This window comes from Temnothorax curvispinosus, unplaced genomic scaffold (genome assembly GCF_003070985.1).
Source record: "Temnothorax curvispinosus isolate PA1 unplaced genomic scaffold, ASM307098v1 QBEX01010810.1, whole genome shotgun sequence".
Taxonomy (NCBI): Eukaryota; Metazoa; Arthropoda; class Insecta; order Hymenoptera; family Formicidae; genus Temnothorax; species Temnothorax curvispinosus.
This window is the reverse complement of record NW_020220590.1, coordinates 340,517-363,667: the sequence shown is the minus strand read 5'-3', so window position 1 is coordinate 363,667 and position 23,151 is coordinate 340,517. Positions and strand designations below refer to the sequence as shown.

Below are 23,151 nucleotides of genomic sequence, written 5' to 3'. Positions count from 1 at the left end.
GCATTGGTGGAAAAGGTCAATTCTTAAAATTGGAAAAAGATAAAAAACTAAGTTAAACCGAGATTAAAATTAATCTTTATTGGTAGAAATAGACACAAGTCCCCGTCTTGGACTCCGCATCGAAATTTAAAAGCGGTCCGGTTGGTCGAATTCCAATTCTTTGGTAGAGCCAGTGATGTCTAATTTATAATAACAAATAAAGGAAGTGTAAGAGTGTAGAGGAGTCTTTTTACATCGTGGCCGACCATCCATCGGTCTGCGTTTAATCCACCGGCCATCCACCAGGCCTCTTGATGTAAATAAAATAAGAAAAATAAAATTGAGAAGTATTTTACAGAAGCAATGAAGTATTACTTATTCTAGCCTTTTCTTCTTTCCTTTCCTTCCAAGAAGTCTTTTAAATCCCATATTAAAAATTTTTTATGTTGATAAACTCAGAAATTGAAAATTCTTTACCTTGATAAATCAAGAATTGAAAATTCTTGTCGAGTGTTGTTAATTCAAATGTTGTGCTAAAATTTTTGAATTTTAATTTCCAGGAATTGCAATTTATGCAATTTCTGTTTAGTTCATGGAAATATATGGAAATAGGAGTATAGGAAGATATTTAAAAGTCATTTGTCTTTTATCAGTAATGCAATATGTGTTTTATTTGCAAGGAAGCAAGGCTAAAGCCTTAATTGTGTCCACGATGCTAGAACTGCGTCCGAGTTTTGGTTTAAGCCAATCAACTTGCAGCTCTTACAGAAAAGTAGCAGTTTCATTGGCTTAAACCGAAACTTGGACACAGTTCTTGCATCGTGAACACCGGGTTTTTAAAAAGCCTTGTGTCCACGATGCTAGAAATCGCTCCGAGATCTCGGACAGAGAAAGAATTAACCAATCGCAATAGTCAATTGGCGAATTGTTGAAATGTGATTGGTCAATTTTTTCTCCGTCCAAGATCTCGGAGCGATTTCTAGTATCGTGGACACAAGGCTTAGGCAGCCAGTTTTGATTGTTCCGCCAATTTTATCAAACACGAGAGAAATAAAAAGAGAAAGAGATAGAAAAGAGACAAAGAAGGAGATAGAAAAAAAGGAAAGCGATAGTGAATGTACTGAATGTGCATTCTCTCTCGTAGAATTTTGACAAAATCGCCTTATGACCAGACTTTTAATTATAAGGTCTCTATAGTTATGGAGAATTTATCGGTCGAACGCCGGACGCGGTGAATCCTCCATTCCGGAATCTCGCGTGGGATAGGATAGCCGCGATAGCGCATCTCTTGCGGAACGCACGAACGATGATATCGACCAATCGCGATCGAGTATTCTCCGCTGTGATTGGTCGATTCCGCTTCGTTGCAACGTTTCTGCCATATGGCCCCCTCGATGTGAACGACGGTGTGACGGTTGACTACAGGGCGCTGTTCCAAGTTCCAACGCATCTGAACGCATCGTGGCTGATCGTGGCTTAAAGCTAAAGGACGTCGACGTCGTCGACCAGACGATCCGGTTCTACGAGAAACGTAGGCAAAACCTCAAGACGGACTCTACGGAAGGAAACGGTCCTGCTAGACTAGAGGCGACCTGAGTGATACCGTAATCGGGGAGACTCGCGGAAGATGGGCAGCGAGGAAGGACTAGGCGTAACCACCGGCCAGCCGAATCTCCACAAGCAGGACCTGTCGAAGCTCGTAAGTTGCGAACGGTCGTGACGGCCTTCGCGCCATTCGCCCATCGGACGCCTGCCGCCCGACGCGACTTAACCTCGCTTCGATTCTCGCGTGCTCCGACTCGCCATGGCGACAGCCGAACCCCGAGCCCCTCGGGCACGAGGTTCCTCGTCCGAATCGAACTCGCACGATGCCCTAGCTCTACGACGAAAGAGAGAGAGAGAGAGAGAGAGAGAGAAAAGAAGGACTCGAGACGTCCCGTGTTGTCTCACGGAGTCGCTCGCGAAGAGACCTAATGGCGCGAGTTGCGGACGAGATTGGTATCGCTTCAACGTGAAAATTAACTTTCTCGCCGTGTGTACATACGTGGAGGATAATGCTGTGATTTGGAAAATGATGGCCGATCGATCTTTGCATATGTTGCTCTCCTAGCTGTCGCGCAGATAATCAGCTACGAATTTTGGCTGGATTCGGGGAGCGCGCTATATTAGTGCTATTTGCTTATTCTATCCTTGTTTTACACCTGATGAGCGATAAAGATAGGATGATGTAATAGCGCTAATAGTGCGCTCCCCGGACACAGTCTTTGAGAGAACAAAATAAATATGAAGGGGGGGGGGAGTTATTGGATGCTCATTAGCGTCAATTAAACTGTGCTGTAGGAGGGGTACATTGTGTAGTTTTTCAAATGCATAAGCATTTAATGTTTGTAGTTTGCAACCTAATTGTTGATTGGTGCGCGATGATAGTTTTATTCATTCTCTTATACACATGGCGATCTTAATCACTTTTTTCTCCTTTTCTGTTGATATTGCCCGTTTCAAGTTTAATGAAGAGTTAATGAAAGTTCCGTGGATAAAATTTAAGTCGTAATAATAATAGAATATCTTACTAGCTCGTGAAACATGAAAAGTATCTTGTGGGTACATTCTATGCTTATTCTATGAGAAAGTGACGGATTTTTTACAAACTCACACGTAGAAGTTACAAGTTTATTATTTTATTATTTTATTCTTTATTTTATTCTTAAGTTTATTATTTTATTCTTTATTAATCTTGATCTCAGAATTTTGAATCAATGTATCTCTAGAAAGCAAGAAAAATTTGTTACTAGTTTATTATTATTATTTGAATTTGATTTGATCAGTTCTAAAGTATTGCATCAAAAAGTATTCATGTTCCTTTTTTTTTATTTTGTGCAGGATGTTAGTAGATTAACTGCGTTGTCGCCTGAAGTGATCAGTAGACAGGCTACAATCAATATTGGTAAGTGTATAAGATTTTCAAGTATTTGGAGTTACATGTATAGGTTATATATATTTTGATATATGCATTATAAGTTATAAATAAATGTGTAAACTCGTTACAGGCACTATTGGGCATGTAGCGCATGGAAAATCGACAATTGTGAAAGCTATTTCGGGAGTGCAGACTGTTCGTTTTAAGAATGAACTAGAGAGGAATATTACTATTAAACTTGGTGAGTACACTTGAATATATTAATTCTTTTTCCTCATTTAATTTTGAGGGTTTGAAGTAAATTTTGCACAAATGTACCTTTCGGAATCTCTCTACGGAGAAGTATTTTTGTAATTATTTAATTTTTTTACCGAGTGAATTATAAGAATGTAGTTCACTCAGTAAAGAAATTAAATAGAACAAATCCTTCAAATGTTACTTTCTGTTGAACAGTGTTTAGTAATATTAGTGATAAAAAAAATAATATACGGTAAAATTGTTCATATATTCGTTATTTTTAAAGTAATGATGAATGATTATTTAAATTAATAAGATTTGATTTAAATCTTGATTAATTAAATCTTTTAAAATGTGAATTTTGATATGAAAAAAAAAATGAAATAACAGGTAAGTATAGTCTTTATACTGCAAGTTAAAAGTTAATTAGCACTTTACGACTTTGTCTATATTCAAACATATATATATATAAATCTCTTCGACGTTTAATATTAAAACTGTGGTATGTGGGAAATCATATTAACATTACGTTAATATCTACTAAAAATTTATGTATATTCTACGTCGTTATGCATTATCGCTTGGAGTTTATTTATAAAACAAAATATCTAGTAGGGGGTTTTATGGTGGATGTCTGGCGTGATACTTGTATCCCGAGAGTTAGCATTTATGATATCTATTATAAAAATACAAACCGAAATGATATACCTATCGTATGCTTTTTAAAAAAATACTGTGTAAAAATGCGCAAAGAAACTTAACTCTCTTTTAATTCGTGAAGCTGCGAGTAGGATGAAAAGCCGAATATCTTTTAAGAAGATATTAGAATCACACGCTGTCACTATTATTACGTACCACTCGTTCATGGCATGAACAAAGCATCCCGGTGCTATTCATTGCTATCGCTCGTCCGGCAAGCCGAGATAAAAGACGCAAGGAGTGTTGAGGAGGAGGAAAACGGAAACAAAAACAAAACGAAACATAAGAAAAGGAAAAGTGAACGGAAAGGGGAGAGTGATCGTTCAAATTAGAAACAAGGGAAAAAAAGATGGAACGAGAAATGACGCTGTTTTAAATGTTTGGCATTGCAGACGCGGTGGATTGCGGTAGCAGCGGTGAATCGGCAGGTATACCTAGCAGCGTAGATTGCAAAACGTCAGCCGTTAGCCAAAAACGACACCTCTCCCCTGCTGGAGGCACTGACGCACCGTCGTGCGCCAAGATGCTCAGACTCTTCAACACAGAAGGCCGCAACAACATGTCTCATCGATTGGACAGCAGAAACTCGCTCTGTTCCACTTCTTCCTCCTCCTCATTGGTGTCGTCTATATCATCGTCATCGTCATCATCTTCATTATCATCATTATCATCGTCATCGAGACGCTTGCGAACGCGGCAAGTACCCATCACGCAGCAGATGCTCAAAGCGTTCCACAGCAACTCTCGCACGCGTAGCAAAAGTACGAACGCGAGGGATCCGGGTAGCGATGGCCGACAATCCGACTATGAGGAATTGTCATCCGATGGTAGATTGTCCGCGCGGGAGGACGTTACAATTCCGCGTCTTGAACTGAAGGAGGTGCGAGTGATGTTGTATGATATCATGCGCAGTGAGAAGCATTATAAATCACCGGCAGTGGCGCCCGACGAGACCTCTCTTGTGTCCAAGAAGAAGACAGAACTCTGGGAGGTAGAAAGAATCTTGCAGAAGCGCGAACAGAATGGGGAACCGTCCTATCTAATCAAATGGAAAGACTGGGACATTACGTACAATTCGTGGGAACCGTTGCGCAATCTCGTCAACTGCGAGGATCTGTTGCGTGAATTTCATGACGAGCAGCAGAAATTGATTGATCAGTTCAAGGCGAAGGCGAATTTCTATCCGGACATGTGCGATGTTGAGCTCTTTGTGGATCAACGACGGCAACATAAGAAGATAATATCGATCGTTGAAGCCACATCCGCCGCTGCCGTCGCCGTCGCCGAGGGTGGGGTATACGACGATATCCGACGTTTCTTAAACAATTCGTCGCAGAGTATCAGACTGGAGGGAAGGATCAAACGGCAGATATTGCGCATGCTGTTGATCGAGCTGCGGCGCGATCAGCTCGAGTCACTGCAGGATTGGGAAAACGAGATGAACAGTATTACAAAGGGCAAACCGACGATACAGGTGGAGAACCTGGTGGATCTGGAGAGCGCGCCGCAAGACTTCTACTACATCGACAGCTATTTGCCAGGCGCGGGCGTCATAATACCGGACGATCCGCCGATCGGTTGCGAGTGCGACGGCGAGTGCGGAACCGGCAAAAAGTCCGGCTGCTGTTTCGCGCAGGACGGTGTCACGTCGTTGCCATACACGTCAGCGCGCCGGATACGCGTGCCCCTGGGTACACCTATCTACGAGTGCAACAAACGTTGTGCCTGCGACGCGTTGACCTGTCCGAATCGGGTGGTGCAGCAAGGTACCGGCACGCAATTGTGCATTTTCCGTACGAGCAATGGACGTGGATGGGGCGTGCGTACCCGGCGCGCGATCAAGAAAGGCACTTTCGTTACCCAATACGTTGGTGAGGTGATTAGTAATGAGGAAGCGGAGAAGCGCGGTAAAAAATACAATTTGACCGGTCGTACATATCTCTTCGATCTCGACTACAACGAAACTGACCAGTGTCCGTACACCGTGGACGCTGCCATGTACGGCAACGTCTCGCACTTCATCAATCACTCGTGCGACCCCAATCTCGGAGTCTACGCAATCTGGATCAACTGCCTGGACCCAAATCTGCCGAATCTCGCACTGTTTGCTATCAAAGACATCAAGCAGAACGAGGAACTCACGTTCGATTATATGTGCCAGACGCCACGCGACAACGCGAAGAGGCAACAACTGCTGAAAGACAAACCGGAGGGCGGAAGTGCCGCTACGAAAAACAGGATGCTTTGCAAGTGCGGCGCCGCGACGTGCCGGCGGTATTTGTTTTAAGGAGCATGCCTGCCGCGTAACTTTCACGAGCGTCAATTGTTGACCTTGATTAACTCTCTCAATCTTCTTTCTTTTTTTTTTTGTACATATTACCGAGTTAGCGATGACTATAATTTGAAAAGAAAAAATGCACTATGATTGGAATAGTAACTTGACCAAAAAGTTATAGTTACTTTTCAAACTTATAGTCTGCGGTTATCTTCTTAAATTTATTTAACTTGAAAGTGATTTTATTGTCGTATACAATCGCGGTAATTTCTCAAGTTTTAATAAATTATCTATGTTCCTTTAAGTGCTGAATACTAAAATAATTAATCAATATTATAAAAATGAAACAGTCTTTCAAGCGAGGTAATAAATAAAAGAAAAAATTTGAAAACTTAATAACTGAAGTTACTATTGTGTCTCATTGTAGCATGTACATTGTAGGATGTACTATTGTGTTCATAATTCACAATTGTTACGATGACATTGATTAAAACTTTACCTTTATTTTTTGACGTCTGCCAAACAAATGAGACTTTAAAGTACAAACTTGCAAACTTTAAATTGTGAGAATTTATCGTCGTGTATGGGTTAGTGGAGAGTCGTGGATGAGCATAGAATAAAAAAATAATGCTAGGAGCTTAACTAGGAGATGGATGTGACTGCACATAGTGACATTTTATGTGAATATTGCCATCGAATAATAATAATAATGTTGAGTTTCTTGAATTGTTATGTGGTATGTATACTGAATTGTTATATGAGAGAGTGTGACAAAGCTGTTTGTCGGTTTTGTTTTAACACGTTCTATGCTCATTTTTATATTCAGCATAATTGTACAAAAGTTAGACGCAAACGCGAGAAATATGAGGTAAAAATTCGCGTTTTTTAATCGCGTGGTAACGTGGGGGCAGTATCAAGTGGCTTTTATCGTATATTGGTCATATATTTTGTATATTAATGTTGTTTTTTTAGTTTCTTTTTTTCTTTTCTTAGAGAACGCAAGTATATATTCCTTGCGTGTATCAATACGTATTACATTTTGGATGCATCAAGTTTGCAGTGTCTTCTGATTAGACTTTCAGAGAAAGTCGAGAACCTTGTTTGTTTCACCTTTTAAATCTTAATAATTCATATTTAATTAAATGATTAGAGACATTTAAAGAAACAAAGTTAAAGGGAGGAAAACAAAAAGACCTTCTCGAAAGAAGACAAGAGACGTTGCGAATGTGAGTCATTCACCTGAGCGCATAAATCATATGTTAAAAAATGATACTGCTATAGTGAAAACGTGTGCTGACACATTTTCGGTGTCTTGATGTTCACCTCAGCACGTTGATTGTAATATCATCATAATTTATATTATAGCCGCGCGTCATAGAATTTATGAATATTTATTTTGATTTTTGCTCGCCACACAACCGCGAGTGTTCAATAATTTGTCCGTGGGTGCAACTAGGGTCTTTATTCATAGAGTAAAGAAATAGAATCTTTGGTACTGCATTTCTGGAATGCGTCGTCCGATTTAACATGTAAATTTTACGATAAACGTGATTCAACGCCACGGGCGAAGAAGTGTTCTATTTTTATTCCAAGAAATTGCGTGTTCCAATTACTTCTATATTGTATATTTTGTACGGTAATTGATAGTCACTAGTAAATCTTCGTAAGGGTTTCTGGAGATTGGTGTAATCCCGGGAGTCGACTGTTTACATTCTGAATAGCCAATTATTGCATTTAATTAATTAAGGTACACATTACACGATGTATAAAGCCTAATTCGACAGATTCATTATATAGTTAAGAGTTTGATCGCGTTGAAAAATTCATTGCTCAAATATGCTTTTTTGTAATAATATCACGCAGTTAATGATACGGTAGTAAATGGTTATTATTGCATTGCAGTATTAAATAATTAATGTTTTACGTTGTCATTGTATCGTTTGATTGCTACCACATCGGAACGTAAAGGGTCGACGTAAATTTATATACATGCGTTAGTTGTTAAAAATAAATCATTACTTTTAAGTTGTATGTCGTCTTAGAGCTTCAGGACTGTTTCGGAATATATATGCCACTCTGTCGTCATATTCTCTTCACAGAGAATCTTAATCGGTGACTATTTTCTTACATCTTTTCACGCGCGAAAATCACGCGAATACGTCACGAAAATACGTTTTATATTTATGGCCTATGACACAGTTTATACGTACAAGTCGGTAATATAAGAGATTACAGTTAATAGTTAAGAAAGCATAAGATTCCTGTAAGATACTATAAGATTCATGCACATGTCGTTGTCTTGTCGATGGATGAATCTGAAAATAAAATCTCGCACGAGGTGAATTACAATGTCGCGTTTATCTCTTTTGATAAAATTAATCTATTATCGCAGAAAGAGTCTATGACATGATATAGTCGGTTTATTTTTCCATGGAACGAGTCGATGAGATTATTTCGATGACATTTCGATATAGTAATATAACACATATGGCTAATTTTAGCTTAGAATTTTTATGATGAATCAAGGAAGCCGTCTGATGAATGTGGGCGACAAGCAACGAGAAACGTGGAGTATCAGAGACCATTATCTGAAAAATGTTTGTTTTTTTTAATATATATATGTATGCTTTTGGTATTAAAATTCTTACAATTTATTCCAAAGAAGAATTTATTTTAGAAGTCGACGCGTGCAGCGCTTGATTAGTCCCTTTCTGTGAAAGAAAATCCTAGTAAGCTCAAAAAGAAAGAAGACTGAAGGAACGAGTTGTCTGATTGCTCTTTTTTATTTCAGGATACGCAAACGCGAAGATTTACGAGTGTGAAAATCCGAAATGTCCTCGACCTGGACGCTACATATCCGGTGGGTCCAGCAAAGATGACTCCTTTCCTTGCATGCGTCCGATTTGTTCAGGAAGATTCCAATTGGTACGGCACGTCTCCTTTGTCGATTGTCCTGGACACGATATTCTTATGGCGACTATGCTTAACGGAGCAGCTGTTATGGACGCCGCCTTGCTTTTAATCGGTAAATAATATATTTTTTTATGCTGATTATACGAGATTTATTTGTTCCGTTCTTTCTCTAAAGTAATAAGCTCTTTTACTGAATTGTAGCTGGCAACGAGTCATGCCCGCAGCCTCAAACGTCGGAGCATTTGGCCGCTATCGAAATTATGAAACTTAAGCACATAGTCATCTTGCAAAACAAAATCGACTTGGTTAAAGAAGCGCAAGCCAAGGAGCAATACGAGCAAATTTTGAAGTTTATTCAAGGTTACTTGCCATTTTTGCTAATACAAAACGACGCATAAGTGCATCTGTGTGTTTACATTTTATTTGCATAATTTTAAATCAGGAACGGTGGCGGAAGGCGCTCCAATAATTCCGATTTCGGCGCAACTAAAATACAATATTGAAGTACTGTGCGAGTACATTACCAAGAAAATCCCGGTGCCAATGAGAGATTTTACGTCTGAGCCTCGATTGATCGTTATCCGATCTTTCGATGTGAATAAGCCGGGCTGCGAGGTGGACGACTTGAAGGGCGGGGTCGCTGGTGGTAGCATCCTCAGAGGAGTGTTGAAAGTATGAGTTAGATCAGTCTAAACCAGGTTAATTTCTCCGAAACATGTATCATAAATACCACTTTTGTCACAGGTTGGTATGGAAATTGAAGTTCGTCCAGGATTAGTGTCCAAGGATAGCGAGGGCAAGCTGACCTGTCGTCCGATATTCTCGCGCATCGTGTCACTGTTCGCCGAACAGAATGAACTGCAATTTGCTGTACCTGGTGGTCTAATTGGTAAATGATATTCATCGTAGATGTTCCTTACTAATTACTCTAATATGAACAGAATTGTAGCATGTCTTAATCATTTTATAAGAGTAATAAATTATGTATAAGGTGTCGGGACCAAGATCGAGCCTACTCTGTGCCGTGCTGATCGTCTAGTCGGGCAAATTCTTGGAAGTGTCGGCGCATTACCACAGATATTCATCGAGCTGGAAATCTCGTATTATTTATTGAAACGTTTATTAGGTGTCAGAACCGAAGGTGATAAAAAGGGCGCTAGGGTAAGTCCATTTGTAGCATTCTATACAATCTTAATTATCTCAAAGATTTATATTATTGCATTCTAAAATTAATATATGTTTCTGAAAAACTACATGATTTTAAGACTATCTGTAACTGATATTGTCGTAAATATTGCAAAAGTTTTGAGGCTATAGAGAATATTTTATGTAATATTTTGTTCTTTCATGTACACTTGTTATATGTATATAGTTTCTGATTATGTACAATTCGTAGTCAGATCTAACTTTGTTTTTCTCTAAAATTATGCTTATTTTATAGATAAAAGGATTTTAATTTTTTTTTATTGCTTTTATTGTAAATATCTCGATAGGTACCGAAACTGTCGAGGGGAGAGGTATTGCTGGTAAATATCGGATCTTTAAGTACCGGTGGCAGAGTGTTGGCTACTCGTGCCGACTTAGCAAAGATCAGCTTGACGAATCCAGTGTGCACGGAGATCGACGAGAAGATTGCGTTGTCCAGACGAGTGGAGAAGCACTGGCGTCTGATCGGATGGGGACAGATTTGCGGCGGTCAAACAATAGATCCTATTCTGGATCGGAAATAATGGGGATATTTGGGGTCTAGCTTCCCTCAAAAGCATTATTTCTACGATCTGTTTACAACGCTACTGGCGTCGTGTACGAAATATTTGTAATAAAAATTTGAAGCTGAATCCTGTCATCTATTTATCTAATGGAGCCACACTTGAAGTCGAACCCTGGTCTCCCTCAGGAAATAATTGGGCCTTAACATTCCTTAGTTTTTTCCTAAAGGTTCCATAATATAGAATTTTTCTACAGGAATGGGTTACTAACTTACTGTCCAAATTTCATCCTGAAAGGCAATGAGTGTTTCATGTAGTTATTAGTCACATGCACAATCTTTAACTAGAAAAACTAGGAATATTTTAGGGCCTCCCTTAGTTTACGGAAATTACTAACTTTCAAGATACATGAGATGAGGAATCGAACTTGAGATTCGTCAAGTTACAAATTTACCGCTTCCGCAGGGAACCTTATCAGGAATCCTAGACTAACATGATCTTAAGTATTACAGAAATTGTTAGATAAGTATTGCAAAAGTTTAACGTAATTTGGTTAAAAAAACAATACTATATATTGTGGCAATGCCGATCTCGGAATTAAAACACGATAACGCAAACAACAGATTCAGCATATCGTCAGAAACTTTCTATTTTCATGTCATGTTTATTTTTCGATTGTGATACTTGTCGACGTGACCGCAACCGTGGGATTCTTGTCGAGGTGATCGCAGTAGTTTAAAACGATAAGCAAAACTAATGTAACATTATGGAGTCACAGTCTGAAAATATGTCTATGGAAAATGTCTCTACGGAAAATTTGTTTACGGAAAATGTGTCTACGGAAGATGAGCCTGCGGAAAATAAGCCTGCGGAAAATGTGCAAACGAAAAGGATAGATACGATAAAATTTGTTACTACCCAAGCGCAGGACGTATCCATCAACATGGCAGGCATAACAGAGATAGCAATGGAGGTTTTTCTTATCTTTCTTGAAAATTTGATTTTACTAATCCGAAATATTTTGACAATTTATTCGTAAGCGAGAATATTTAAAAGTTTAGATTATAAGTCATAAGAAACGCGCGGTTTCAATTTATATGACGTTATTATTTCTGTAATCTCTATAATTTTAAGAAATGGAGATACTTAGTATTGGTCATGAACGAAGTGCTACATCGAACGAAAACTGAGAAAAATATTATTAATTCTTTTTCGGACGTTCAAAATCGTTCTTTTTAACACAAGTAACATGAAAACGATATATCCGTCAGTATAGTTTATATACATCTCGATATATATGAATATATTCAGCGAAAATTTAACTCTTATTTATTTATGATTCGAGAATATTACAAAAAATCTGCCGATTTGATTTAACTTTGCACTGTTTTTATTTAAATGTACGATATTTTAAAATATATATTATCTTGTTATATACAATTTCATAATGTCAACTTTTTATTAGAATTTCACGATTATAGAAAAAGTACGCCGCTAAATGAGATCTTGTTTTGCATAGGTGATGTCTTATATGGTTCGTAATCATGAAAATCAAAATTTCGCTGAGGTCACATCACGTTACGTGCGATTGTCATCCGGATTTCACCCCAAACCGAACGACCCCAAAGCACCGGACTGGCTATTTGTGTTAAATACATTGAATTTTGCACTCTGGACCCGAAAGGATGAGCCGGAATGGAAAGTTCATGGATTCACTGGCTACATGGCATTGTGCGCTGCTATTAAAAGGGCTATAGAGGTGAATATATTTATTCAGCTTTACGCGTGATGTTGCTAAAACATTAATATTTCGCTTGTCAATATGTCTCAATAATGCCTTCGAGTACCTTTAATCAAATTTAACATTTTAATACTAATCGTACATTGTTTTCTACGACGTGACTTATCTGTGTTTGTCTTCTAATATTGACTTTGCTAACAACATTGCCTCTATTTCCGTTGGCACAATTTTCATCGGTTAACACCAACTTTTTTTTCTAACCAATGATTCTCTGCTAACGATTGGTTTATCCGTTTATTGTTTTATTTTGTTGTTATGACTTGTGTGATCTGCTTCGATTTGTGCGTTACATTCTGACGTTTGCCACTTGTATCTGTTATTTGAAATAATAATTTTTATGAAACTTTGAAGCATTAACGTACAATAAAAGTATACGTAAATTAAAAGTATCGACTTTTCATACTTTGTTTTCTCCGCTTCATGAATTTCGACGAAAAATTTACTGAATTTTGCAAATTATTTTTTACTTTATCTTTTTTTCCATCCTGCGATATAATGAAAAAAATATTTAATGTAAAATTTGTACTTATTTAAAATGCTTTATTACGCAGTTACCAAATTGTTTTTAAAGTATTTCTTGCAGCAAATGAGTGTCCTTCCATCTGGCAAGCGCCTCTTCATGTAACATTTTGTAAATAACTTCGTATCATCAAAAAGTCCTGTGCAAAATTAATTATAGATAATAAAATTAAATCTTTTAATTTCTTCAAACGATTGTACGATGATAAATTCATGATTGAGAACATTATAATTGAAAATATAGTCTTCACTATTTTTTCAATCTTTTCTCATAGCATTACTTTTCATTTTTGCTGTCTCTTTATTCATTCTCTTGTTATAATCCTCTATAAATTTTTGACGACGAATGTCTATACGCTGTAGTAAAACTTTTTGTTTCGCAATATCTCTTTCTTGAAACTGTTGCTTTTTTCTCCATCTGAAATTCGCCAATGTAAGATTTTCTTTCTGAATAAATTTTTGCTTGCTTACGAAAATGATTAAATTAAATCACTACTTGTACATTGAAAATATCGTGTGACATGCTTTATTGTTTTTTATCTATATGAAAAAATATACGTACCTTTCTTCCATTTCTTTCTGCTTCCGTTGCTCGATATCCAATAGTCGCTTCTCCTTGGCTTTCTTTCGCGCTTTGTCCTTTTTCTTCCAATCCACTAGCGTATCGATTACTTTACGTCGAGTGATCTCCGTCGCAATTTTGCATTTCTGCCGAATTTGCTCGGCCCGTTTTTCATATTTAATGTTTATCAATCTTCGTTCTTCTTGCTTAATAAGCCTTAACAATTTCAATCTACGTCTCGTCCTGCACGCTCGCTCTTTTAGCTTCCGGATTCTCAATTCTTCCTGGAACAGTTGTTGCTGCACGAGGCGCTGTCTCTCGCTGGCCAGTTTCTCTCTCTCCTTCAATCTGAATTTACAATAAAACAGATTTTGTTAATAATAATATATTTATATTCAAGAAAAGGATACTGCGAAATAAAAAGTGTATGTTTAAGATGAAGATACATTTCTTTCTCGTCTGAAAAAATCTCCCAAACAACCTCCTTTTCTTTGCCAAACAATTGCGAATTATACCTTTCCGCTTCTTTGCGCGCCTGGTCCTCAGCGAAACGTAAAGCTGTTCTCTCGACGAATAGACGGTCTCTTCTTCTCAGCTCTCTCTTTATACGATCAGCGTGTACCTGCCTCAAATATTTCCTATACCCATTGTAATCGCGCAGCGAACACTTCACGTCCATACCGTCCGTGATTAGGTCAGCTTTCAGTAGACATTTCTGATTAATTGGTCTAGAGAAGAACTCGAACAGATGTTCGTCGTGCAAGGGTTCATAAGGGAATTTGGTCTCGTGGCAATAAGGGTCGCTCAGATCAAATTCTAATTTTGGCCCCCACAATTTCTTTCCTACTTTGCGTCGCGTGAAGCTGTAAGCGCCCTTCGGTCCAGGTATCATAGGTATTTTATGCTCCAAAGGCATCATCTTCCACCCTGGTAGACCAAACCCGGGCACGGCGCCCTTTGGCTTGGGAACCGTCTCGGCAAACCGTTCTAAATCTCTGTGTCAATTAATAATTTTTAATTTGCAAATGTATTATTTTTTATATATTTCTATATTATTTTTAAAATATATATATTTCTTTTGTATACGAAAAGTGGCGACAATTAATCGGTAAATAATAATATTTAAATCTGAGAAGTTTGATAAATTCAACTATCATTCAAAACTGATATAATTGAAAGAAGAGATGAGCCAGTCACTTTTAATGTTAATATTATTAGTTTCGTGTATCAATCTGGTCTTGATCTTAAGTTCTTAGAGTTTGCTTTGAAACGCGAATAAATCTACTAACGTTTAAGAATTTTCACTAATTCCAAATTGTAAATTTAAGATATATACGAAATCTTTGTTTTTAATTTATTTTTAATTTGTATAACTAGAAATTTGCATTTAAAATATTAGATATTGCAAATAAAAAATATCTAGTATTGATTATATATAGGTTAAACTTTACATAAATTACATATAGAAAAACAATACTTACGTAATTCTTTTAATTCCGATCATAATGCTATTGATTCATATACAAGATGAACAATTCATATCGTAAATTTAGTGTATTAGTCTTATTTTTTCACAGCATATTTGAATACATAATATATATTTTGACAATGTCGTGCACGCATGTGCATTTACTTGTTTTCGCTCATTTGTTTGATATAAACCGTTAAAAAAAATTATTACGATGTGTTCCATGCCATCATTTATTAAAATTTTTAGATAAGTAATGTTTGTAACATATGTCTATAATATAAAATATTCATACAATTAATAATTAATTTTTTAAATATGTATATATTTATTTTTCTGTATATGTATACGTGTATTATTTATCTGTATTTCTATGCAGGCAAGATAAATCTCAAGTCCTTAAAAATTCCATAACCGCGTAAATAATAAATGCGCGTAAATGGAATATTTTCCATTTTAATATTATTGAACGCATATGTAGTAAACTCTGTCTCCATAATTTTGTTACATTGTATCATTGGTTTTTTTTTCAATTTAAATGTGGCTGAAATTTTTCATTTTTTGAGACTAACGTGTAATTCTTGCGATAGTGTGGGAAGCCAATGTGGAACCCTACGTTTTATAAGGACCTATCTATGACAGATATGAAAATCATATTCCGGGGTGATAACAATAATTACATTCCACGCATATCTGAAAGATTACAGATTTTGCACGACATTGGAGAAATTTTATTGGACAAGTTCAAAGGTATAAACTATCACATGACAAAATTTTACATACACGATTTTATAGCATTTTCGTTTGTTCCATGTATGCATATAACTCGTCTAGGACCGATCTGTTTTTTCTTTTCTCTCTGGAAAAAGGGAGGAAAAGTTGTCTGTTGGAATCACTAAAGTATCGTCAGATATTTAAAATACTATCTATATATATATTGAAGCAATATATATTTTATATAAAAATATGTTAATTTATATTACAATTATAAAGTATTAAAGTGGAAATAGCGGAGAAATTAACGAAACTAGAGCTCTTTGTCGAGAAACAGATGTTGTCACGAAGAAAAGAAAATCAACGATCTAAATTGACTTGTAATATAAAATCAATATTTCTCGTTTTATTCTCGATTAGATGATTCAAAAGTTTATGAAGGTCCTGGATGGGGTATATTGAAAAAATATATATCCTTAATTAGTAAATCTTAAATCTCAAATACTTAATTATTTGATGAGGATAAGATTTCGTTTTGTCAGGTACTTTCAGCGAATGTATCAGATTATGTGAACACGATGCCGCGAAGTTGATGCCTATACTTATGAAATTCCCGTCGTACGATGACAGTCTAACAAAATACGGCGAACAACAAGGTATTTATGAATGATGAAGAATATGCGATATTATATAGAGAGAGGTCCTGAAATCAAAATAATATCGTAAAATTAGATTGGTCTGTAATTTCGAGCACATTTTGAAAGAATTTAAAATCAAGAATCGATAAATATATTTGAACATATACCTGATCAACGAGAATGCTCTTGTATGTCACGAGCCATTTCAGTTACCGCATGAAAACGCGAAGTTTCAGAAGTTTGTAAGTAATGTATAGGGAAGGGAAGGGGGAGGGTTATAAGTTATAAGTCTCTCTAATATAAAATCTCCTGGATATACAGATCTTTGACTGATGATAATTAAAATAATATATCACATTTGTGATGTAAATATAGTTTAATAATATAATGCATTTGTCTCAAACTTCCTTTTAGTTCGTTTGTACAATAAAGCTATGATATTGACAGCCAGCATGGTGACCTTCTTTGGTCCGAAGCATAGTCTTTATCTAAAATGGGCAAATGAGAAACCTCCTACGATATTTGCCGATTATCGTATTCCTCAGATTTTTAATCATTTTAAGGCTCTTGTTTATAGTAAGAATTTTTTGGACAAACTTGAAGAAAAGGGTAAGACACTTGTCATTCTTTATCAATATCAGCTTCTCCACGAAGTTTTATTCTCTGAATATTACATTAAATACATAAAAATTACTGTGTTTCTTTAATTATGCTTTTTTGACAGATATAATACCTACGAAATAATATATATAGCAATAAACTATGTTGCAGAGAATACAAGTCATTATTTTTCGCAAATATTATTTTTCCTATTAGTTTCTGTCGTTTTTTTTTTTTTTTTTTTTTAGAAAAAAGAGACTTATTTAAGTTATTAATTTTTATCTAATATATCCTTCGCTTTAGTTTTATAAATTTTTTCAAAAATTTTTTAAATTTTTAAAATTTATTACACACACACACAAAATATTTCCTTGTAGACGGATTGCTGACGCATGGGAGCAGAGAAGGATTAGAGATATTCTGTTGTTCGATAACCATAGCAAGATACGTGAAAAAGATGGTGATAGAAAAGTGCGATTACTACATAGAAGAAAGTAAAATACCTGAAATACTTCTACCTAGTTTCGATTTCACGTGTCTGGTTGACAACTTTCTGTGGGACTATCGACAAATATACGATAAGGAATTGAAGAAGAGCATATTATGCAAGATCTCCACTGACCAATATTAATACAATTTGCATTGTCACAAATCGTACATCGAATGATACCTTTTCTCACGTTTTATTCATACTATATACATCATACTTTAAAAATAATGGAAAGCAAACATGACACGGTCGATTTTAATTTTATAACTCTCGATTAAGATTGATTTTTTTAAAGAAAATGTTTTTTAGCATTTTGATAATATGGACAAAATTACTTGTAATAATATATTAACATATTAACCCTCAGTTACCTCACCAGGGTCTGAGAGACCTTGCACGTTGTTAAAACGTGCAGGGTTTTTAAAACGTTCATAAAATCCTTGTATCTTTTTTTAGTCAATACTATGTTAATTTGAAAAAAAGCAAATTTTTTAGCTTCTTCAGAAAAACAAGTTTTCTTTTTTTTAAATAACATTTACATTTTTTAATTTGAAATAAATCTAACTTACACAGTCTTGTAGATCTTTAAAAGATTTATCGATTAAAAAAGAAGACGTCAAATTGATGCATTTGTCTTAAAAATACAACCTGGAAAAGACGATAGGGGTCTTTTAGACCCTGGTGAGGTAACAACGGGTAGTGAAAATATAAGGTAATTGAGGGTTAATATATTAATATGTTAATATATGATATATAATAATGTATAATGTAAAAGTTTTAAATAATTTTTCTTTTAAAATGTTATTATTAAATTCTACAGAGAATTTAGATATTATTTCTATAATATGCTTATTGCGTGTTACAGCGAATGTAGAAAAATAATTGTTACTAAAATTTCTCATTTCCATTATATTCGTAGGATTTTATAATTAAAGTTTAATTACAATAACAAAAAATTTTGATTTTTTAAATATGATCCACTTCCGCAATATATTGAATTATTTAAATTAAAATTAATATCTAAAATTATTTCTTCAATTGATACCATGCACATTTTCTTCTACTGTTTCGAATTTTAAACGCAGTGTGATATTATTCACTACTAACAATAACAATACAATACGTTTAGTAAAGATATTTCAATTTCGAAAAAGTACATAATTTTTTTTTAAATGATTTATACTTTTTATTTTCTTTAAATATATTCTTGCTTTCTAATTTTTATTTCCTTCTTTTCGCCACATGCATATACACTGTATATACACGTATACGTATTTGTACTTTTTATTGTTTTATTTCTCGATCTTAGAAATAAATCAATAAGCAATTACAATTACGAGAAACAAGAAAATAGACCTGTTTCTTTAAAATGTAATTAAGCATTGGCAAAAAAGGAAGGAAAAATTTTAACATATGCAACTGAAAAAAACAAATCGAAAACAAATTATATGATGTGAGAAATATAACGCCAATAACGGACTTTTTCTGTACGTTCAAGAATGTTATTACGTCGTGTTTATTTTCTGTCACAGTTGTGATCACACAGAGAGGTAATCGCGGTCGAAATAACTGTAGTCAACAGTTCAGAAGAATAGGTTTAATATTATGGAACGTTTTATGGCTGTGTCTTCTTCTACAATTCAATGTTCGACGGAGGAAATTGTTGCAAAAAGAACGAGAGATGTAATCATTGACGAAAATGGTGTGAAGAATTTAGCGAAGGAGGTTTGTTTTCTTTTATTGTTTTTTTGAAAATGTCAAACAATTCGCGACTTAAACAGTGTGAGAAAATTAAATAAATTAGTCTTTGAAGCATTTTATATTGTCGAATAATATAAGATTTTAAAAAATATAAATAATTTTAAATAAAATTCAGCAATTAATTAAAGTTTGTATTAAGCAAATTCTATTAAACAATATGTTTTAATAGGTGGTAGATTTTATGCTGTCTAACCAGGATAGTACAATATTGGGTACTACTTTTATACGACAATTGCCAGGACTTTATCCTTCCTTCTTCGACATCAGAAGCGGGGATTGGCTATTTTTATTGCATACATTAAATTTTTCGCTTTACATTCCAAAGAGTACCAGACAATGGACAGTTAATAATTATACAGGGTTCTGGGCATTGTGCTCAGCCATCAAGAGGGCTATTGATGTGAGTCTAACATTCATTTATTTTTCTTTTCTTTTAAATAGCATTCCTGAATATAAACACTTTCTGCCAAATTATAGAGGATTCAAAATGCTTCTGACATGAGATACTTTTAATATAATTTAGCACAAACTAATTTTTTTTTTACCAGGTAGCATTAACACATTTTTTTTAATTCTATATTCTGTAATTCATAACATAGTCATTGCTGATAATATATTAAATGTTTTTGCTTTAATTGATATAAGTTTTGATACTAATTTATGCTTCTTAATTTTTCTTTTAATTAATAATTCCCGTTTTCCAATCAATTTTTGATTCTTTCTTATTGGCATTTGTGTTAATTATGCCTTTTTTCTTTTTCTAATTTCTGGATTACATCCTACTTACATCAAATTGCCATTAGAAATGGTAATTTTTATTATATAAAGTTTGATGATAAATAATGATCTTGTGGAAGTGATTTCTGACAAATCTAACGTCCATAATTTTGTATTACACTGTATTTTAAAAATTACATTAAAATTATTTAAAAAAATGGATATCTCTTTAGCATCGATTTAATTGTATAACGTGTATTTTTGAAATAGAACAACGAATTAGTTTGGCACCCAAATTATTACATGAATATTAGTCAAAGTGAAATGGAATATATTTTTCGAGGTGACGATCCTGAAATAACCCTTCCACATTTAAAAGAAAGACGTATTGTTTTAAATTACGTCGGAAAAACTTTAAAGAAAAAATATAAGGGTATGTATAATTGCAAGAATATTGTGAAGAAAAATTTCTTTCACATATTTTACTCAATTTTGTAGCAGTTCTGTTTATTCGTTATATATATGTATGAATAGTTCAAGCTCGATTTTCTTTTGTTTTTCCTCGAAGAGAGAAAAAAGATAAGTTCTCTGTTAATATTATTAAAATTTAAAATATGCTGTCATCTCAGATAGCGATAACATATATCATGCATATTGGGTGGCAGTGTGGTCTAGTGGTAGAGCGCCAGCCTCGTAATCTGAAGTACCAGGTTCGAGTCCACTAGAGCCATGGCATGTTTTTCCGAAAGCTGCGCCCCTCCGTGCAAGATTGAGGCCCTTGTGCGGAGCAAACTGGGCTCCGTCTTTCGGAAAGAGACGTTAAGCCGTTGGTCCAAAGGGTTAAATTAAATTGGCTTTTGTGCCAGGTTGGTCCACATGTAGCAAGACTACGTGTGTGTGTGACCTTTACTCATTAGGTTTCTGGATAACGTATATCATGCATATTTTTTTGTAATAAAAAAGTGTTATTTATAAATGTCACAAAAATATCAAAATAAAAAATAATAATGAAAAATTGATAAAACTTTAAGAACTTTTGAAAAAATATAGATATTGTCAAAGAAAAGAGATGTGAGATTTAAAATTTACGTTGTAAATTACCTTACTGCGTGACAAAGAGAATATGTTTCAAATTTTATTTTTTTCATTATTAAGCAACTAATTCATAGTGAATATTTTATACATATAAAATATATAATAGATGAAATAGTCACATGTTAAGGTTTTCTTGTGTTACAGGTCTATTTCTAAATTGCATAAGAGCATCTGGATATAATGCAAAGAAATTGATGACAATGCTTTTTAACTTTGATTCCTATCAAGATGAAGTAACGTATTATGGAGAAAAAAGTAATTATTGCTATTATGTAGTACGTATGTAATATTACAGACAACACTTATAAATCACAGAATACTTTTATACCTTAGATCATATTAGTATGTATATATGATAGGATATTAAGCTTATAAGATATTTAGTTGTGTTTGGATATGTTTGAATGCAAGCATTGTCAGAAAAATGATCTACTGTGTCTTGTGTCATTTGAATTACCTTACAAAAGGCCGAAGTTCGTAAGACAAAAATTCTAAATTTTTAACGGAACGTATCTTGAATATATTTGTGAATTAATGATTGCTATATTATAAAATGTGATGAAATTTGTAATAAAATTTAAATAATATTTTACACAGTTTGCTAATGTTACTCTTTTTATTGAACGTCTTTTCAGTTCGTCTCTATACTAAGGCCAAGATATTAATAAGTGATCTACGAGCTTACTTTCCAATTAGTCAAGAACTGCAGCCAGTGACGTCTACATTGTTAGTTGATTACTGTGCTCCTCAAGTTCTTCTTCATTTTAAAGCTATTCGCTATACTCAGTATCTCAATCTTCTTATAAGAGGTAAAATATTTACCGTTAAATCACTTTTTATAAACGGTAAATGCTTTGTCCTGCACAAAATTCCATTGTACAAATTTCATAAAATATTCTTCTGACATGTAAAACATTTAATGTAGTGCAGCATTAAATTCAAAGAACAAGCAATGTAACATCTTTTTTAACAAAAGATGTTAAATCAACCCTATCTATTTTACGATTTAATAGAAAGAAAGATTTATTGAAATTCTATGGTTTGATTTGAATTTATTGACATATTGGTTATGATATTTTGCATGTTGCATACAAATCTTTGTGGGTGGAGGCAACTTTTCTGATCTCAATCAATTATTTCTATACAGAGGGTTTGCTGTATTGTTAGCGAGTTATAATAAAACACACTGTTTTTCACGTAGATGGTACATTGCACGTCGGCGATATAGAAGAATTGGAATTACGCTGTTGCTATATTTATGCAGTCCAAGTGGTGTGCGAGGAAGTGCGGAAAATGTGCGCGGAATACGTGGGACGCAGTACTGTCCTAGATACATTAATATCGCACATTTCGACAGTGGTCGATAATTTTATATTTCATTATCAATTAACACACAGTGATGGTTTGTCCACAGTACCGTTTCACTATGTTAAAACGGCAAATTATTAGTACAATATTATATCGCCGTGAGTTCGCGAGTACTTGACGCATGTAAGACGAAAATTGTTCTTTGTATAAGCATATTTTTCTGAAATGATAGTTTTTATCTCGTCATAACATTCTTCCGTAATAATCTAAGAACAGATACAATCGATTGGTATGTCATCACACGGCAGATTTTTTCCTTTAGTAAAAATTTTTTTTTTTATTCCAATCGAATATTCGAAATGATTATTTGATCAAAAAGTTATTGCAACTTTTCTTTTCTAATCATTTCTATATATAAATTTATGTTATATATATATATATTAATATTTTAAAACTATATATATTTAAAAATGTATAATATTAAAAAAAAATATGTATATATTTTTATAATGCATTGTATTCTATAAATATCAAGTATAACCGGTGTTTCGTCTCAAACATGACAATCGCAACATATTTTTTGACTGTCAAGTTTGACGGAAATCTGTTTTTAATGAAAATAAGACATACTTTTTTGTCTCTTGTATTTTTATTAAATCATATTTTGAGAACAACAAACATGACAATCGTGACATGTTTCTTGATTTTCAAGTTTGAGGGAAACCTGTTTTGAATGAAAATACAAGAGA

The 23,151-nt window shown here is 34.5% G+C and overlaps 4 protein-coding genes across 5 annotated transcripts; 3 read left to right on the top strand and 1 right to left on the bottom strand.

Annotated features, from left to right (window-relative positions):
- The first annotated feature begins 1,386 nt into the window (after positions 1-1,386).
- Positions 1,387-10,858, top strand: LOC112460781 (eukaryotic translation initiation factor 2 subunit 3-like). Of its 2 annotated transcripts, XM_025025628.1 has the most exons (9): positions 1,607-1,678; positions 2,860-2,923; positions 3,027-3,137; positions 8,899-9,132; positions 9,222-9,380; positions 9,463-9,692; positions 9,765-9,909; positions 10,012-10,181; positions 10,514-10,858. In XM_025025628.1, the coding sequence occupies exons 1-9, from the start codon at positions 1,607-1,609 to the stop codon at positions 10,748-10,750; spliced, it is 1,422 nt and encodes a 473-aa protein (XP_024881396.1). In that variant the 3' UTR covers positions 10,751-10,858. The 2 variants fall into 2 exon arrangements, with proteins under 2 accessions (XP_024881395.1, XP_024881396.1); XM_025025627.1 differs by lacking the exons at positions 8,899-9,132; positions 9,222-9,380; positions 9,463-9,692; ... (1 more) ...; positions 10,012-10,181; positions 10,514-10,858 and adding an exon at positions 4,225-8,761 and having other exon boundaries at positions 1,387-1,678.
- Positions 10,859-10,965: 107 nt separating this feature from the next.
- LOC112460782 (queuosine salvage protein-like) lies at positions 10,966-17,999 on the top strand. The gene is made up of 6 exons (XM_025025629.1): positions 10,966-11,702; positions 12,249-12,488; positions 15,670-15,829; positions 16,336-16,449; positions 16,846-17,040; positions 17,409-17,999. Exons 1-6 carry the CDS (start codon positions 11,496-11,498, stop codon positions 17,660-17,662), a joined length of 1,170 nt encoding a protein of 389 aa, XP_024881397.1. The 5' UTR covers positions 10,966-11,495; the 3' UTR covers positions 17,663-17,999.
- LOC112460784 (fibrous sheath-interacting protein 2) lies at positions 13,869-14,931 on the bottom strand. Its single transcript, XM_025025631.1, has one exon. It carries the CDS (start codon positions 14,528-14,530, stop codon positions 13,955-13,957), a length of 576 nt encoding a protein of 191 aa, XP_024881399.1. The 5' UTR covers positions 14,531-14,931; the 3' UTR covers positions 13,869-13,954.
- A 970-nt stretch (positions 18,000-18,969) lies between the features above and the next one.
- LOC112460783 (queuosine salvage protein-like) lies at positions 18,970-22,773 on the top strand. Its single transcript, XM_025025630.1, has 6 exons — positions 18,970-19,246; positions 19,452-19,682; positions 20,270-20,432; positions 21,239-21,349; positions 21,730-21,903; positions 22,296-22,773. The coding sequence occupies exons 1-6, from the start codon at positions 19,127-19,129 to the stop codon at positions 22,541-22,543; spliced, it is 1,047 nt and encodes a 348-aa protein (XP_024881398.1). The 5' UTR covers positions 18,970-19,126; the 3' UTR covers positions 22,544-22,773.
- The last annotated feature ends 378 nt before the right edge of the window (positions 22,774-23,151 follow it).